Below are 19,709 nucleotides of genomic sequence, written 5' to 3'. Positions count from 1 at the left end.
CACACTCTCTATAGCTGTACTGTAGAAGAATCCAACTTTACATGTGTAGCTGTTCAGTCAATTCATCTATGATAATGAATCTGTTCAAAAATGTATATTCACTTAAATTATACACATGTACCATCACTATAGTAATAAGTTCCATTTAGCTAAAAAACACACTTTATAGCTTTTTATATAATTATTATGAGTCTGGACAGAGATGGATGTAAACTGAAACGTGACTGGCTGGTGGAGCCATACAACCTTATTCTAGTTTTTGCTTTATAACATTTAAAAAGGACAGAGCGTGTGTGGCTGTACGATGCAGAGAAATCAACCCTGCATCGTATTGTGTGAAAAGAACAGAAAATGTCCTGATTATCTTCTTTTACCCAGTGGAACTGTCCCCGAAGGACTTCTGGTGGTCCCTGAACCTCACTACCAGAGCCCCAGTCTGTGTACTTGCTGTAATCCTCGCAAAACAGGACACTTATTATTACCCATGTGATGAGTGTTGAAGAGATCAGAAAACAGCCTCTGGAGACAGCACCTCCCTATTTTCATCCTGTGATGCAACCTCTTGGTAACCAGGGGGCTGTTTTCTACAAAGAATCAGTCATGGGTAATGTGTCACTGAGAGACTAAATGTAGGCTACTAAATGAGCCGATTGAAGCGTGTTTCTGATCACAACCAAGGTTATTTAGCGTAAAGATGTACATATATATAATGCTGCAAGAGCTGAAAAAGGTCTATCCATTTAAAACGCAGTGTAGTATCATACATTTCATAGGGATGGTCAAAATAAAATGTTCTAACAGAGAGAACATGTTGGAGTAAGATAGAATCTGTTAACCTGCTGCAGTGCTGCTACACAGCACAGATACAGAGACTCATTGAGCCGCAGTCATGAGACAGAACAGAGATGACTACCAGGTGATATTTGTTTTTTTTTCCCACAAACAACACATTTATATTAAAAGTGGGACTCTTCTTGCACTGCACAGATGCCCCCTCTGTATTGCGCTTACGAGGCATTCATGTACAGCTTGTAAACCCCAACTAAAGAGTTCTTATGTCATAAATAAGAGTTAAGAGGTGATTTTTGGATCGGAACAAAACAGCGTTTGTGTATTGTATGTGTCTTCTGCTCCTGATTTAATATTCTTTTTTTAATTAATAAAAAACTTTAGTGATTATCTTAATGTTTGAGTGCAATTTGCAATTGCTACAAAAAAATTAAGAAAAATTAAGATCAGATCAAATAAGATTGATATTACAGAACACTGCAGACCTCTAATCTATAACTGTACAAAACTGTATCATCTGCATAACAACGACCTCGATTATTTACAGAGAGAATGAAAGTGGGACAAAGTTTACTAGAGTCCTAAAATCTGAAAGGTTTGTTTATTGTTTTAAAACAAATGCCACAAAGAGGATTCTATATCAAAATTCCACTTTTCCATGGGGCTCAAATGGGTACAATGAGTGTCAGTTGCCATTCTTAAGCTCTTAGCTTAATAAATAATATCATTTTGTTTTGAGCACAATGAAAAAAATTATAATTTAAAAAGTCATTCTAAAGTGAAGTTGTGCTTTTAAATTCTCTGGTAAACTTCAGTCATTGTTTTCACTTTCTCCTTTTTAGTCAAATCTAGTCACAGTCACTGAGCGTTACGCAGTTGTGGCTGACAATGGCAGGAAAGAAAGACCTGCACCAGTTTAGCGCACCCTTGCACCCGTTGTGATAAGTCCGACTGCACCTGAAGGCAGCATAGTCTGTACGGAGACAGCGAGCAGCGGCGGCTCCCGGCGGAGCAGCGCTGCGATTGGTCAGAGCGGAGAGCAGGGGGAGGGCCTTTCTCTGGCGCTCCTCTCTCCTCCGCTGCCTCCCCTCCCCTCTCCTCTCCTCTCCTCCCATCCTAGAGGACAGAGCGATGCGGAGACAATAGGACGCAGAGCCCGAAGGAGGCTGCAGGATGCTCGGCGCCACATCTACCGTCTCACCGCTGCACGGAGGCTTCTCCCGGCACACCGAGAGCAGGCGATTCTCCCGGCTCACCTGGCCTTAGTATGCGCTCAGATCATCCCGTGTGTCTATCAGCAGCCTGGGCTGACAGGGCGGACTCTACAGCTCCCATATGGGAACCAATTGAAGGGTGAGTGGCGGAATAAACCCGGGTTCATCATCCCTCACCTGCACCCGGTAAAACCCGCATCTGACTCACTGAACTAACTATAATAACTGGGATGTATTGCACTGTGTTTCATTGTACTCAGTGTCTGATCGATTAGGCCTTTTTTATTGTGCAGCAGCATACACTGAAAACAATGCTGTGATTGGTCCTTAATGGTGTGTTGTGTTGTTGTCCCATTTATCTCCAGCAAACCACACAAAATGCAGCTCGTTGGCATTTTAGAGTGTTTACAAAATCCCAGTAAAGTGGAATTTGTATTATTGATCACACCACAACCTCTGGCACCCCTCCATCAGCCCACCCACCCCCCACCATCACCACCCCCCACCGTGCATCCTGTGTACTGGGGGCAGCCAGGTATCTGCAGCAGCTCCTGTGTGTGTGTGTGTGTGAGATTGCCTGTCACTCAGCTCTGGGCTCTGTTACAATAAGTGACGGGGCTTTTTCCTCAGAGTCGGTGCAGTCTTAGGACACACTGCAGGTGGGATCCAACGTGACGTAGCCCCACAGAGTGCTGGAGCCGATGGTGTCTGGAGAATAATGAGAGAGCAGAATGTTTACATCCTGACTGCCTGCGTCCACATGCTGCTTTCAGGGCTCGCTGGGCCGGCGTCCAGTTATTTTTCTGCCTTCCTTAGAAGAATTCACTGTTGCAACAACACATTATGCTGCACTGTTGTCATCCAGAACACTTACAGCCAATGAAATTAGTATTCTGCAAAAGTGATGTAGGCATCAACTAACTTGTAATTAATTCCTAATCTTTCATTGCTTTATGTATTCTGAGCCACTGTAGGAGGCTGTCTGGTTGTGTGTGTGTGTGTGTGTTAAACCCGAGACACAGCTGATCAAAGTGAGTTTAAGCTCCTTGATGACATGTAAAAGCAGACACATCACACTCACGCAAGATACAGTCCAGCATGATGAGTCACAGATCACAATGTAGGTCACATAGGCGCTCTGGAGCTCAGTCCTCGCCAACGGGGCGTCTCTCTGGCAGCGGGGGTAACTTGGGCTGGGTTTGTCCTCATCGTATCAAAATGCAGCGTTGATAGGAAAATGGGAGACGTCCTGAAGTTGCTCATATACAGAGAAACGATGTCTGCGGCCTCACTGGTTAAAACCCACTGCTCCTGAGTGATATGGAATGGCAAATAGGAAAGAAAATATTGATATACTTGAGGTTGGCCGTATTTTGTTTTGTGATATTGTATTGATTTCTCTGTTACATTGTATAGATTTTTGTGTTTAAACCCCCCAACTCGTAGATAGCGGTTGCGGGGATATACATTTATGCAAATTCAGTGCGTTGTTCTATTATGCAGACAGTTTTCTAAGTTGGATCTCAAAAAAAATTGCAACTGTATAGACCGTGCTTACAGTATCGTGATATCGAGTTGTAACTCTTGTATCGTGATACATATCGTAACAACCCTCACACCGAATGTATGCACATATATAAATACCAACTTTTATGCAGTACATAACACCAAACTCTTTATACTTCTCAATTAGCCTAACTAAGCATAGGTTAGCTTAGCTTAGCTCAGTGTAAAGACAGGGGGCAGGGGAAAACAGCTAGCCTGGTTGTGTCCAAAGAGAAAGAAATCACCTACAAACAGCACTAACTAACACAGTGGATCTTATTTATTTAACCCGGGCACCAACTGAAATGTGAAAATGTCAATCTGTGGCTCTACAGGGAGATTTGTGCTGGAACTATATCTTGGCCACCAATACAGACTTATCGGACTTTCTGCTGCTGGTTTCATGGATACAATTGTTTATTGTCTGGTGAACATGTATAAAGTTGACGTGGAGACACAAATATAAAACTAAATATAGCTAAGCTGTAACACTAGCTCCCTCCATTCACCCACACACTTTATAAGAAGCTTACTGTTTCATTCTACTGTAAATAATGTGATATCTTAAAAGGGCTGCAGTGATTTAGTGCCACGCTTCCATAGAGGTGGAGGACTGAAGATTGTTGACCACGCTGCTAGTCACATATTTAAATGGACTGATTGTGCAGTGGAGTGGTTAATTTACTAATGAAACCACATACACACAGCTCTTCTTAAATTGGCTAAATTGATTTTATCAGTGTTAAAATTGGATGTTTTATTTATTCATGTAACTGCCAACAGTGGAGGCTTTGCAACTATTTTGCCGTTGGCTTGTTGACAACTGTATTGTATTACAGCTAGGAGGCTAATGTGACTGTTGTTTTCCGACTTGGTTGCCTGTAATGACCCATAACAGTCCCAAGCTCTGATCCTATCTTTCAGATATTGCAGCTCGATACAATCTTTGAGACTCCATGCCTCCTTGACCTTCACTCTTGAGTATTGCGACATTTTGTTTCGTGATATTGTATCGATTCTCAAAAACACTATAGATTTTTGTGTTTAACCCCCCAACGTTAGATAGCAGTGTTTTAAACGTAACTGAGGGCTAGATTGTATACATACGGTGGTGTGTTCTTTTTACTGTGACAGTTGAAATGAAATAAATCACAATATATCAGAATATGTTGAATCGTAACGCCTGTATCGTGATGCCTATCGTATCGCCAGATTCTTGCCAATACCCAGCCCCACTCTCCAAGCCCCTGGTGACATCATTATGACATGTATGGGGTTATTTTCTCAGACTTGACAAAGCTCCTCCAGAGCCACAGGAGACATTATATAACTGTTTTTGTGTATAAAATCGGCGCAGTGCCCCTTTAAAGCCAGAAAGTGGGCTTGCCGACTTTCTTCTTGTTAATGAGAAGGGTTTGAACGTGGTTTTAGGCAGCAGGATTTCTAATTACAACAAGGTCAGAGGTCAGTTACAGAAGGAGGTCGGAATAATTGTTTTTCTGACCTCTAGACTAAGCCGTAAATGTGGTCAAAAATCTGCTGCACCGGGGATTTGAGTTGCTATTATGTCTGCTGTTGGCTTGTGGTGCAGGGATATTGGCCGCCGCACTCTTTATCTTTCCACACACACACACACACACTTGCTGGCACTTTGCTACTCAACGGTCCTTGTCATTGTGCGTTGCTCTGCCTCTCTTTCCTCTCTCATTATTTTCTCTCCCGTACACCACTCCCTGTCAATGCCTGGCTATACATACACACACTTTGACTGTGTGTGTGTGCAGCTGTCAGACACTTTTGACTGTGCCAGCTTTTTGTAAACAAGACAAAATCCTGTGGCCATAAAGTGTAATTGTTTAATATTTGTGTTGCTGACGCGCCCCACAAAGGGAAACAGGGTTGTGTGTTTGCGGCTGGTGCGTCAGGTAAACTGAAAGGTCGCTGGAATGGAAAAAGGATGAAGATGGCGTTGCTCTAATTGTTGGAGGGCAGTGTGGCTGCATCAGCAGGGGTGAACGCGGCTGTGATCATCGCCTTGGCTCGCTGAATGTGCTCGGCCGGTCAGCTTCTGCCTGCTGGTTGCATAAGCAGTCTGGGATTTAGTCAGCTGCGGCCCCTGGTCGCCACTCTGTTTTCCACAGAGTGTTGAACCTGGTGGCACAGAGTGTCAGTGAGGAGGAGGACGAGGAGGAGGAGGAGGAGGAGGAGAGCTGGATTTGTGGTCATTTGAAAGGAACATGTTGTATTTTGTGTTTCCAACGTGTTGCATTTGAAAGGCTGTGGGAGAGTTCAGGTGCAGTCCTGAGGAGGAAAGAAGTAGGATTGTCATGAAATGGTTGTTTTGAAGTCTCAAGGTAATCATTGCTACAAACATTTTAAGACAGCATAATTACTAACAGTGGTTTTCAGCATGAATTCATGTATGGATTTATTTTCGGATTAATCAGTTATTTGTTTCGTCTATAAAATGTCCAACTAGTGCCAATCATGATTTAGTTAGCGCCTTCAAATTGCTTGTGTTTGAAAACCAAAACTATTCTATTTACAATCATATAAAACAGACTAAAGCAGTAAATCCTCACCTTTAAGAGCCATCATGTGCATTTTGGTTTCAAAATTGTTGTTGATTAATTTTCTGTCGAACAAATAATTGACTTGTCGCTTGAGCACTAATTATTAGAAATGAGGCTGTCACTAAAAAGCAACCTCCTCACTGCTCTGTACATTTTGATATGGGGGGTAATCTGTTACGTTTCTTTAAAGCTGCATGATTAAATTTTTTGGCAAAATACTCCAAACTGAGCTGAAAGTACAATGGCGAATATGTAGGGGTGTCGCAATATCAATAGCTGTGTTGATATTGTGTTAATAATACGCATATGATAATATTGTGTAAATAATTGTTCTTTTTGGCTGCTTTTGTACAATTATACATATACATTATTATACATATAGGATTATCATTATTATTTTAAAAATTTTCTATAGATATTGTGATATCGTGAATTATTTGCGACACAATAATTGCGTAGGGAAAATCTGATATCATGACAGCCCCAAAAAATTGGCTATTACACAATACAGCAAAATGAGCATTCATTTAGAGTTGTGTTTATGGCCACCTGATAAATGTAAGTCCAATTTTCACTCTTGTATTAGCTCTGTTTTTGGTCTCCACCAACCCCTGAGGGAAATGTCTGGCTCTTTAGCTGCTAGCTATTTAACTTAAGCTAGGTGCTAAGTTTGTCTGTCTGCTGTTTACTGCTGGTCATGTAGCGTACAGAGGGATAATCAGGTCTTTTTGGATGAAAACAGCTGAAACGTGATTAATGAGAGTTGAATTTGTGGGCCGGAAAACCAAAACAGCAAGCTAAAAGACACTAAAAAACGTTTTAGATCTGCATACTACAGAGTCCACTGATAATTCTGTGGGTTTGTACCTTTCATAATACACACAGTCATTTGACTAGTTGTTAATATGAAAATATTAATGAGTGTAGCTTTAAGGCACCAAACAGGTAGAGGGCGCTGTTTTTCTTGTTGTGTTGTGTGACCACTAGACAGCAGTAGATAGCCATTTGACTCTTCAACTACATCACTCAGAAGTTTTCCTATGATGTCGGATGTTACGGGGACAAATAAATACCAATGCAGATCCTACTGTTTGATTGCAAACTTTTTTAAACTCAGATTTTAAGCCAACGGTGGTGTGTTCTTTATACTGTGACAGTGCTCACAGTATCACAATATACCGAGTCGTAACGCCTGTATCGCAATATATATCACATCGCCAGATTCTTGCCACAATCATAATATAATAATACACAGCCCAATAATTCAGAGTTGATTTTTTTGTTTTTTTGTATTTGAATGAGTGGTGCAGCATAAAGTAACAATACAACAACACAAACAGTAAGAGTTGTGTGAGATAGCTGTCATCTCCAGCTTAGATGCTACACAGGGAGATCTCAAATTACTTGATGTTTAAAAACAGACACATGTTGTACCTTTAAGGTGGATGAGCTGCAGGGTAAATGCATTGTTTCAGGACACTGTGTACAGCCTGATTTAACTAATCAGAATTTAGCCCTGCAAAGGTGCTGTCCAATCATTGTCTCTGCAGTTGTTTCTGCCAAAGATGTGAAATGCAGCTAGTTGTGCATTGAGTTACATCTATTGTTAACGCTCAGCCTATGTGACGCAGCACACACAGAATGGGACAGCAGACATCCTCTCTCTACATGGAGAGCCGACATTTGTCCTGACCTGATGACTCATTCAGCTATGAGTCTAATGCTGTTTCTATATAAATACAGATGCAGCTCCCTTTGTGGTAAAAACACACAAACATACACACACACACGCGTATGTTCCTCTGAGCTGCCAGCACAGAGCTGAGAACATAAAGATAAGGAGAGAGGGTGTGTGACGTCTGCTGGGAGTGTCTGTTCTAGACACACACACACAAACACACGCACACACTCTCTGTCTGACTGTTCTCTGCTCCCTGTCTGTGTCATGGGTGCATAAGGAGCTGTGGGTCCAGAAATATGGCACCTCCCGCAGGGTTGTGCAGAGGAGTGGCTGTGTTTCTTGTGCTTTCATACATAACTGCTGTGGAACAATCCGAAAATATTCCTTATTCATTCTCTAGGTAACTCGACCAAAGGTGCTCTCTCTCGCTCGCCTGAGGTAACTTTGAGTGGTGTGTTTACAAAGAGCAATAGACAAACCCTGCAGAGTATAAACTACTGACAGTGTTCATATACCAATGCTGTAAAATCATTTTGTTAAACCACTAAGTCTGCTTATCAGAACTGTGGGTGCAATGTGTAACATCATATTTAGAAACAACCACTGATTACTGTAACCGACAAAAATGCTGTACAGGTCAGAATTTTTAAACTTGAATATGATTGGATTAATCATTAAATATGTTACTGTCTTTTTTTTTGCATCTGGTCCAAATGTTATTCTAGCGTTGTTTTTCACACCAATGAAACAGAATGTCCTGTTTCTTGTGGTGTTACTGCAGCTGAATACAGAAGGCTGCATCTCTCTGGCACGTGTGTACATTTATAACACCAAATAAAATCAGGCTGTTGGTCTGTAAATGAAATGGCTGAGCAGAGTGTAGGTGTGTTAATCTGGTTATGCTTACACTGATTATCAGCTTAACATAGTTAAGATCTTTAGACTTAAGGTGGAATTCAATTTAGTTTACTTTAATTCACTCAGTATCAACACTGCTCTCCAGGAATCCTGGGTACATTTATTAAAAACAAAAGACAGAATAGATGAGAACTGGGTTTATCCCCAAACAGTTGTACACATTTACATAAAGCTCTGGAAGCCCACATTCTAATGGTTTCATCAGCTTTTGTTAGAGCTTGGATCAGTTCCCACTTATTTTTAAAAAAAGACCCTCCAAACCCTGAGTGGAACTACACATCTACAGTTTAGATTATCAGTGTATTAAATACAGAACAGAACCAGAGTGGTACATCTCCACAATTTAATTCCATATCTCGCCATCTCTAGTGTGTGAGCTGTCTTGCATCCACTCTTTCATATGTCTTACTCTGCTGCCTGATAATAAGCTTGTGGGTTTGCTGGTAAATGTAGGCCGCCCATTTTTGGTTTGTCTAGCTTGTAGCTACTAAATAATACACTATTGATGTTTAAGCATAGCCAAAGTAATCATCTTATACTTTATTACGGGTCAACAAATACCAAGACTTTAGGCCACCAGAGCATTAATGTTTTACAACCTGGGAAGGAGGCTCAACAATCAACTATCGTTCTAGACTCTGATTGGTTGTTATCATTCAGGCCCGGTGGATTCTTGCCAATACCATTAGGAGCACTAGGAGGAGCCAGAGGAAACCGATTTCTTCAAGATTATGTCTCATGTTCCTACTGTCAGAATATAGTGAAAGTTTTAGCAAATATGACAAAAAGTTATTTTTATAAAAGTTACCTACTGCAGCTTTAATAATCCCCACCAGCACTAGAAAGATGCAGCAGTTCAGGCTGATCAGTCACAGTTCTTATAGTCTCCATGTGGTCTCTCTCATACTCATTTTTAGGTGGTGTACGTGAGCTATGGTGCAGCGGCTTTTACCATGACAATCCACACATGCAGTATGGCGTTGTGTGTGCACCTGAACATGTGGAGGTGAACACACATGTTATTTGTTGTCTGTGCAGAGTAACATCGGGTTCAATTAGGCAGTGAAATTCTTGTGACATGACTGCCCTGGAAGCTTTAAAACAAATCAATAAATAAAGGTGTAAAAAGTATATGAGCACTAAATATTAATAAAGAAACATGCAAACATGAGTTCCAATGTTGCACAAGCTGATAAATAATACAATCTTGTAAAATACAGCACATAAAAGCAAATTAATGTGACATTACAGTTCCTAAAGCAGATATTTCCTCAGAAAGAGTAAAAATGCAGATTGTTGGCCCATGTTCTTTGGTCCAAAAGACAAATAACAGCAGCAGGGAGAGTGCAGAGTGAGACAGAGGCTACGGACTGACTGAACTGAGGCATCACTGTTCCCTTGACAACAAGCTGATGTTTAAAAATGCCGCACCTTTAAGTGATGCATGAAGTCAAACAAGATATTCAGGATTATTGTTTTAACTGTATTCCAGTTAAAAACCAACAAACACACACACACACAGTGCTGCAAGTATCCTGCAGTACTACAGTAAACACTGCTGACCCCAGGCAGAAACAAATCGCCTTCTCTGTTTACAACCCCCTGCTGCCCCCGCCTCCTCTGTGTGTGTGCGTGTGTGTTTATCGCATGTGTCCCGGAGCCTTTATTTAAGGCAGAGAGTGAGCTGCAGTACGTCCTCTCTTCGCTGCCATCCATCACCCAAACTGACTCATCCCTCCTCACCTGCTGCTGGTGTCAACTGCTCTTCCTGTCCGCTTCACACAAAAAAGATTGCACCCCCACAGAGAAACACAGGGGCCTGTGGAGGGGATGCCAAGGTACTTCAAATAATGTACTGGTGTGTGTGCGTGTGTGCTGTGTCTCATAGCTAGTGACTTAACATGTGATGAAGCAGGTTATGACTGCTTGCAGCTGCTCGGTCCACATCAGAATATTATTTTCTGCATCCCGAGACTTAGAGATTTAACCCTTTAAAGGATGAATCAGATAAATGTCATTAGTGTATAGACCGATGGGGATGTGTGTTGAGGATAAATATGGCAGTCTAAGTGTTGCTGCTTTCCCTGCGTGCGACGACAGGAAGGCAAATTCACAAGTGTTTCCTCAGAGATGCAGAGAGGCTTCTTCCCAGCACTTCAGGTTATGTAATGAGTCTGTGTGTGTGTGTGTGTGCAAGTTTCGCATGTGCCTGGATCTATAGAGGGTCAGGACTTGGCAGGTCTCGCTGCTCAGGAAGAAAAAAAGAAAGCAATCACTAAGAATAATCACACTGCAGCAGGGAATGGATTTGCTCGAAAGGACTGTTATTGGCTGTGTGTGTGTGTGTGTGTGTTTGTGTGACTCAGCTCACAGCTCAGCTCTGGCATCCCCCTTGGCGAGCAGCATTTAGAATTACTTAAGCCTTCACTGCAGATAATTAGCATTTTCAGTGACTATCACACTGCAGATCAGAGCAGACTGTGAGCCGCAAGGTCGACGGCTTGTTGTCCGTCGCTGACCTTCAAACACCACAAACACACTCTCCGTATCTACATCCCATGACGGTACATGTGTAAGGTGTGCATCCTGTATGTGTCTCCCATGTGCCCGTACCTCCACACTCTGGACACAGCGACGATGAATGTGACCAACAAGCACAAACACAGCGCTGTCATCTTGTCAAACACACCTAAAATCCTATATCTTGTTCATTATTCATCATGTTTTCATTATCATATTAATTATTAATTAATTACATAACCACATATACCTCAGTGTTAATCTAGTACATACAACTTATTTCACATGTGATGTGACTGTCTTTTATGTCGTTTATTAGCATTTCACATATTTTATATATTTTGCAGTTGTAACTTGTGAATGAATGAATAATGCAGCAACTGCTAATAATAATGATTATTTATAATTTTTATGGTATTTACTATTGCATATGAATGACATTAAGTTATATAAATCTGTTGAATAATATAATGTACTGTCATTCACAACAATAATAAACTAGAATGTGCATTCTCTGGTGGTAGATTGCACCAAATTGTAACATTGTCAGAAAATACCTTCTCTAATCTGTGCTGAAAACCGGTTATGATCAATGCATTTGGTGTTGTACCATGATGAATTGTGCAAAATTTTAAGAAAACCTCGACAACAGAAGTGGTATATTTTTACTATAGCACCCCCTACAGGTGAAATTCCATACTTTGTTATTAGAATAATAAAAATAAGGAGAAGAATAAAAAATATTATCATACACAAATTTAAAAATGTGTGTCCTCTCTTGTTTCTCTACAGTGACACCAGGTGTTAGCTGCTCTTGTCCTGCCTGAGCGTCCGTTCCCCAGTTTTTTACCCCACTGGTCCGTCCCCTGAAGCAGTCCCCAGCATGAGTTCCTCTCCGCTCGTGTCTCGAGCCAACATGGACATCCTGGACGAGCTGCAGCTGATCGCAGCCCAGAACCTGGAGAGGCTGGAGGTCAACAAGTATTACGAGGTGATCAGGGAGTTGGGCAAGGGTACCTACGGCAAGGTGGACCTGGTCATTCACAAGATCAGAGGTAAGGGGACACATACGCACAAACATAGTAACAAACAGCACTAACCTGCTGCTCTAAATAAACAAAAGAAAACCAATTTTTCCCCCATTCTGTCCCTAAAGGTACAAAAATGGCACTGAAGTTCCTGAAGAAAAAGACAACCAAGCTGAAGTCGTTCCTGCGGGAGTACAGCATCTCCCTCTACCTGTCTCCCTGCCCTTTCATCATCAACATGTTCGGCATCGCCTTCGAGACAGACGAGTACTACGTGTTCGCGCAGGAGTACGCTCTGGCAGGAGACCTCTTTGATATCATTCCTCCACAGGTGCTCCATCCCGCCTGTTATTCTGGTTGTTGCTTTTTTGCATCGATGCTTTTGGGTCAAGGGCTTTCGCAAAAACATCCATCTCGACAAGTTCTAAAATACAGTTCAATTGATCAGTTTGAAAAATTCTTTGGAACCAGCTGACATTGGGTTGGTGCTCCAGGAGTGACATAAAGATTCTAAACATTTGCAGACTTGCCTCCTACACATTTATTTTTTGGGGATCACTGCAGTCTATAATGCCTGATTTAACAGCAGATTTTCCAATAAATTGCTATTCATGTTGCAATTGTTTTAGGCAGTTTTTGCAATTAAAGGCAACAACAAATCAAATCGCACTGTTTTGGAGGGTAAGTGTGAGACGTTTGTGTTGCACAGTCTGCATCATCACAACTAGAAACAAGGGAGTGAGTTTGGTGACGTATGGCTCACCATTTTGTACAGGAAACTACTATGATTGGACAAAATTGTTGGAAACTCACAGTGATTGGACAAAATTGCAGATTGGTTCAATTTGCATTAACTGTCTTTGGGGGGACTGGTGGATATACCATATTTATTGTGTTTGATTTCCCTCTGTTCGATCCTTCAGGTCGGTCTTCCTGAGGCAGTGGCAAAGCGTTGTGTGCACCAAGTAGCCATCGCTCTAGACTACCTGCACTGTAAGAAGCTGGTCCACAGGGACATCAAGCCTGAAAACATCCTAATTTTTGACCGAGAGTGCCGCAAGGTCAAGCTGTCTGACTTCGGCATGACCCGCAGAGCTGGCTCACCAGTGAAAAGAGTGAGTACCATTTCTGTCTATGACCTCCAATTCTCTTTTCGACCATGGTGTTGACCTGTTGAGTTTCCCTTCCAGGTGAGTGGCACCATCCCCTACACGGCCCCGGAGCTCTGTGACGTGTCCCGCCATGAGGGTTTCTGCGTGGACTACAGCACTGACGTCTGGGCCTTCGGCGTGCTGCTCTTCTGCATGCTGACCGGCAACTTCCCCTGGGAGAAGGCGCTGCCTTCCGACTCCTTCTACCAGGAGTTCATCCGCTGGCAGAGGAGGAGGACGAACACGGTGCCGTCCCAGTGGAGGCGCTTCACCGAACAGGCCCTCCGCATGTTCCGCCGGCTGCTCTCTGTGGAACAGGACCGCCGCTGCTCCGTCAAAGAGGTCTTCGGGTACTTCAGCCACTCCTGGATGCTGGATGCGGAGAACAACAACAACAATGGCAACAGCAATGCCGGAAGTGGTGGGGAGAGGGTTGGTGGCGGCGGAGGAGGAGCAGGAGGGGGAGGTGGAGGAGGGGTGCGGGGAGAGGTGAACGGCACTATCTCATCATCCTCGTCCGGAGAAGAAGACGAAGAGCTCCTTGTGGAGAGGATGAAGCAGCAGACTTTATCTCCTCTCTCCCCGCTGTCACCTCTCTCTCCCATGTCTCCGGTGGTGGTGGACAGGGGTAACGGCGGCGGGGCTAAGGGCGGGATGATGGAACCAGGCGGCGGCCACCATTTCGTGTCCGTCTCCACCAACAGCTCTGTGTCGTCCACCAACAGTTACGATCGGATGCCGCGAGAAAACAGTTCGCCCGGCGGCCGCATGCTAGTGGCTACGCCCATTGAAATCTGCGTCTGAATGCGTCAGAATGTTAATGTTGTCACAGACTCACCAGTACACACTTTTATACCTCTCATCCAACCACGTAGACGTGCATGCTTGGAAAAAGAAACAGACAATGAGTACTAACACGTATCCTGTCTTAAACATCTTGGGAAAGGAAGAGCACACACGCAGAAGAGAAGGTATTTGTAGAATGCATACATTCCTCATGAAGTAGGGTTTTTGGTCAAAGTGGAGTCAAGAGTCCAAGAAAAGCCCCATTTACGCTTTGATTTCAATGACGCGTGCAAATCCAGTTTTGTGAAACCCAGAGGAGAAGTGAAAGATTGCTTCCATTAGAGATTCTGTCACTGAAACCATCTGACAAGATGACCAAAATGTATTTCTCAAAGCAATACTTCCAGCAAAAAAAGAGCAAATGGAGACACAAAAGAGTGCTGTGTGATCTCTTCAGGACGTGACCGAGTGTCATTTTTGAATGACGCCAAGGGACAAAGGATTTGTATTTTTGAAGAAGACTAAAACAGTCCAAGGTAATACCTTGTAAGATAAAGACGAGCGAGCGGTGGTTTTAAATGTTTCATGTGTAACAAAAATGTGAAAGTGCGAGTGTGTTTGTCGTGTGTATCACTGTGTGTGTATGAATCCAAAAGAAGTGGATTTATTTTGCTTTGAGAATTGTATTTATTTGAATCTAAAAAAGACTACACACTATTTTTTCTATTGTTTTTTTGTAAAGCAGCTTTCTCTTATTTCCGTTCCACTTCAATTTGTTGTAATTTGATGTTCTGGCAAAGCTGTGCCAAATCTACTTCTCTGTGCAACATATTTGGTTGGCTGCTGTACATATTAGTATGAATAGTTGTATTTTAAGTATGAGGTGGTTTTCAGACGGAATATTTTACCGTCCATGACGTCAGACTTGACTGAGAGAAGGCTTATGATGTCTCTGTTCTTCATGTCAAACATATCTACTTCACTACTGAAAGACTATTTTCTACTCACTCTCGAAATTCAGTTTGTATAGCTTCTGTTTTCTTTGAAACCTTTTTCCGAAACATTCTGTTTGTATTGCGTATGTTTTCTTCGAAACTTTTAGCAAAATGTATTAACTGGAAAGGAAAAAGAAAAAGGATCACATAGCATTTTCAATTCAATCTGAAGGAAAAAAAATCACAGAAGATGTTACAGTCACCTTTTATAAATTGCATGACAAACTCAAACTTACCTTTTACGAAAAATTTGAACTGGCTTTACAAAAAAAAAACCTCGGGGGGGAAAAAGGACAAAAAGAAACGTAAAATGTTGTGATGTGGAATTTTTGCCGTAGCACAATTTCTTGCATTATGTCCCAGAGTGAATATTGCCGTCATGATCTCCTGAGACATCCTAGGGCTAAAAAAATCTGAACAATAATTAGTTTCTACTCAGTGTGTTGTATTTGTATTGCTATTAATGTCGTGTACTTTTTACCACCTTCAGGAGCAGAAAAAAAGCAAAGCATGAGGACATAGAGTGAGAGGCTTGAATTTAAACCACAGGTAGGGAATTACATTATGTAATTTTAGAAGAGATTTTTGCTTCTAAATTGCCACTTTTAGTAAAGTAGTGTGGCGTTGATGTTTTTTTTACCAAGTTAAAATTAACAGCAAAAAAAGTAATTTCTTTCTTTGACTCATCCTGAATATTATCTAAATAATTTGAAGAAAAAAAAAGCATTGGATCATACACAGGAATGGGCGTTTCGTGTGTTGCTTTCCAGACATAAATCTGCATGAACTTGTATGTGCTAAAGCTCTGTTGTGAAAACCCGCTCCGTGTTCCTCCTGTCACAAGCTGTAGTACTCTGTAGATGTAGTATAGCTGCAAACAACATGTTTCTTTATCTTGTGAGAGTCACTAGCCTCAGCTTGGATATGCCTGACTGAGGAACAGCTAACCTCAGTTCAGCCCTTACATAAACCGTTTGGATCATGTTCATCAAAGCTGCTCCCGGATCAGTGAGCCAGTATGCAAATTACTACATCTTGTGACAATCTCTGACCTCATCGGCAGCCTTCTGACTCAGAACAAAGGACGGTCCTGATACAGACACTGTAGCTGTGCTGTTTTCTGTAGCCGCTTGCTCTCCGTGAGCCAGCTGCGAGCAGCGCTGGCTCTGCAGCGTTTACTGTGTAAGCTCCGGCACATCAGATTCAGCTGGTGAGGCCTTTCACATGACCGTATGAAGAGGAGATTACATGGGCCTGTACATTACCTCATCGTGTCATTCTTTCTCTGCAGTATTCTCCCTGAAACCACTCTTCTTCTCCTCCTTAGCCTTTCCCTGATTTTCTCGGGGTATCAAACCTCCCTCTTAAAAAGTATTCAGTCTAAAGTCAAGTGACAAATGTTGTACATCTGGCAGTGGTGGAGCCAAGGGGTGCCCAGTACGAAAATAAATGAATGAGAACTAGCATGTAATTAGTTCAGACTATATGGAACGCTACCCATAATAAAAACAATAATAATAATAATAAAATACGCTGCAGAATTAACATTGTTTATTTGCCGTGCCCCCCTGCTTTAGTGAGTTGTACTAATGCTAACGCAGGCATTTTGAGAAGACAATTAACAGCTTTACCTTTGTCTACAAGTTTCCCAACTGTTGTGTCCAATCATGATTATCAGTTGATCACAGCTCGCTACTTCCCTCCACATGTATCCTCCTCGTATTTTGGAGTACAAGGACTGCAATTTCAAATAGAAAGGGACAGCCCTAGTGGCCACAATAGAAACTAAATTCTAGACACCCCATAAGTCCAGACAGCATCACTTTTCTGGTCAAGCCAGCCTACCAAAAACCTTTGGTAGCCAGCTGCAAGTAGCCCTGGCAACAGGATATTGAAGGTGCCCCGTTGAGTTTTAATGCAAACAATGTTGTGTTGATGCACTGCTACCTACTTACTGCCACCAACTGTCAGCAAAATAGCTTAAAAACCGAGTTCCACTACTTCCACTACTACTCGTGTGTGTGTATGTGTCCCAAACCCATTCGTAAAACACTGCTTATAGCACTACTAGTGGTCAAAAACTCCACAGGTACCTTTAACTTTGCAGTATTGTCTCTCAGTTCAAGTGCAGACAGCTGTTTGCACCTACACTGCATCAATGTGGTGTAGTAAAGTGTGTTCTGACATTAGTACGTTTTATACTTCTCCGAACGAGGAGATTCATCATTATTCGGGCTCATTTTAAGCAAAATGGCCAAATTGTGGTCATAAGCAAACATCCTCTAACTTCCACTTAATTGTTAACAGCCTATTAAATATGATCTCTGATGGTGTACTCTAAGCATCTGGTTCATTTAGCAGTGAATGGATTAAAAAGAACATGGCACCGTGCCACGCAGAAAAAAACTGAAAAAGGCAGATTTCTGTGACAGTGAATAGTCAACCACTCGTATGCACACTGTTTGGCTCCACCACTGCGTGAGATAATTCCACTTGTTGAAATGCTGATACATTAGTTTCAGATGGTGGTGAGACCAACACCAAGAAATTGATACTTGAAACTAAAGAAACAAGTTGACTTTCAGTATAATCTCAGTATAATTTAATCCCAGTGGAGGACACCAGAATGTTAGAATGGATATTTTGGTATAGTGGTGTGTTAGGATGAAACATGAGTTGCTCCTGATACAATCAGGTCCAGTATCCGCTGCAGCTGAGGACACCCGACCTGGAAGGAAGGATGAGTCATTAAGGGATACGTCACCTTTCCCTTTTCTTCCTCACAACGCCTGAATTGGTCGCTGCTGCCTCCTCACCTCATCCATAACGTAATGTGTTGTAATGGAGTTCCAGTGTCTTTACTGTGACATATTTCAAAGCATCATTATTTTGGTGGAGTTTTAGTGAGTAGATGATCACAGCACTAGAACTCGTATCCGGTTCTGTCTTTGCAATACAACTGTCTTCCTGTAAGCTGAGATTTAGTCAATAAAATGAGAATTCTTGTTGGAGTGATCTTTGGTTTTGGGCCTTTTGTTTGTCACTTTTTCCCCAGGAATCCTCTGTGATACACTAGGACAGAGCAGGATGTGGAGCTGATTAACAGTACAGTGTGTAAGCTATGGAATATAATGAACTTGTAATGGCATGTTTGCTTCAGAGCATTATAGAATTTGTAGTTTATTTTATATCAGAGAAAAAGTGAAAAGCAAGATCTTAGTTCATCTTTATTTTTGAAAACTTTGAAATGGCTTATTTAAATTATAAATCCTTATCCTTATAAATTATATTACTTTATATATTAACAGTATTTTTAATTAGTGAAGGAAATACCTAGCTGTTTAGCATTAGCTGCCTAATGCACTAATATGTTAATTAGCTAGCTGCTAACTTTGCCATTTTGGTGCTTTTTGCTGCTTCTGGAAACGAGGTTGATATAAGCCGTGAGACTGAACCAGAACAGTTGAGTTGTGGGCTGCCACACCAAAACAATGAGCTAAAAGACACTAAATTGCTGTGTAGTGCTGAGGGGACAGCAGACTTAGGTGATAATAGACCTTTTTAACAGCAGCCATTTTGACACATCATAGTAGGGTAAACACAAGTGTAGTAGTCATTAAGGTTCTGTTCCATTTAGTGTAGCAGAGCCTTTCCAGCGAGCCAACATGCACAACAGCAGCATCCTGACTCCGTTCGACCGGAGTGGAACAGAACCTTCATTAGTATCATTGGTAGCACCTGTATTTAACCTATTTCATGTCAAAATGAATGCTGTGAAAAAGGTCGATAGGCCGATAGGCCTTCTTGTCTACATGTCACAGTAGGAAAAGCACAGGTGTAAATAATAAAATGAATGATGGCTGAATTCCATTTAGCTGCTTCAGTTTCAGGGTCCTGTCACAGTGAAATGTGACACCTGACTAGAACGGAGCCATGTTTTCAGTAACGCCTATGCTTTTCCTAATAGGAGTCAAAATGTTTGCTGTGAAAAGAGACTTTAATCTTTGGGTTTGTCCCTTTTCACCCTATACATAGTAACATCTACTAATATATAGTATTAATACAAAAATATTTAGTACTGCAGCTTTAAAAAATTACAGTAGAAGTATTACAAAAAGTGATTAGTGAGTTAACTCTATAATAATTATATATATATATATATATTTTAATATATTAGTCTTATTTAATATAGCTAAATAACTAAACTATATTAGGTGTGAAAAAAACATTTGTTATAAATAAAATAGAATAAGATAAGAATGAAAATAATTAGATAGAGTTAAAAAAAACTATATTGTGTACTTACAAAAGTAACTAAGATCAAATAGAAGTATACAGGAAATGTCTTAAGTTTCAGTCTTCAGGTCAATTTGGGCAAATGTGTCAACAAGCATGAGGAGGCATTGGTGCATTATGGTTATAGAGACTTGGATGTCTACATGACTGAGTTAATGTTTTTGTATTGTTAAACCTATTCTGAACTTAAATCTTGCCCCTGACAAATAACCC

The 19,709-nt window shown here is 41.5% G+C and overlaps 1 protein-coding gene across 1 annotated transcript; it reads left to right on the top strand.

Annotated features, from left to right (window-relative positions):
- Positions 1–1,931: 1,931 nt before the first annotated feature.
- On the top strand, positions 1,932–18,215 carry bsk146 (brain specific kinase 146). Its single transcript, XM_035658685.1, has 5 exons — positions 1,932–2,142; positions 12,033–12,295; positions 12,397–12,599; positions 13,192–13,383; positions 13,459–18,215. The coding sequence occupies exons 2-5, from the start codon at positions 12,124–12,126 to the stop codon at positions 14,221–14,223; spliced, it is 1,332 nt and encodes a 443-aa protein (XP_035514578.1). The 5' UTR covers positions 1,932–2,142; positions 12,033–12,123; the 3' UTR covers positions 14,224–18,215.
- Positions 18,216–19,709: the final 1,494 nt, after the last annotated feature.

The sequence above is a fragment of the Morone saxatilis genome, unplaced genomic scaffold (genome assembly GCF_004916995.1).
Source record: "Morone saxatilis isolate NCDOM2014 unplaced genomic scaffold, NCSU_SB_2.0 Contig1, whole genome shotgun sequence".
NCBI lineage: Eukaryota > Metazoa > Chordata > Actinopteri > Moronidae > Morone > Morone saxatilis.
The sequence above is the reverse complement of the archived record's forward strand: the minus strand, read 5'-3'. Positions and strand labels throughout refer to the sequence as shown.

Bases quoted from the DNA above. Each gene is read 5' to 3' on its own strand.
- bsk146 (XM_035658685.1), top strand. From the start codon at position 12,124: ATGAGTTCCTCTCCGCTCGTGTCTCGAGCCAACATGGACATCCTGGAC. The intron at 12,296-12,396 runs GTAAGGGGACAC...CTGTCCCTAAAG, and splicing joins GGTCATTCACAAGATCAGAG to GTACAAAAATGGCACTGAAG. The intron at 12,600-13,191 runs GTGCTCCATCCC...TCGATCCTTCAG, and splicing joins TTGATATCATTCCTCCACAG to GTCGGTCTTCCTGAGGCAGT.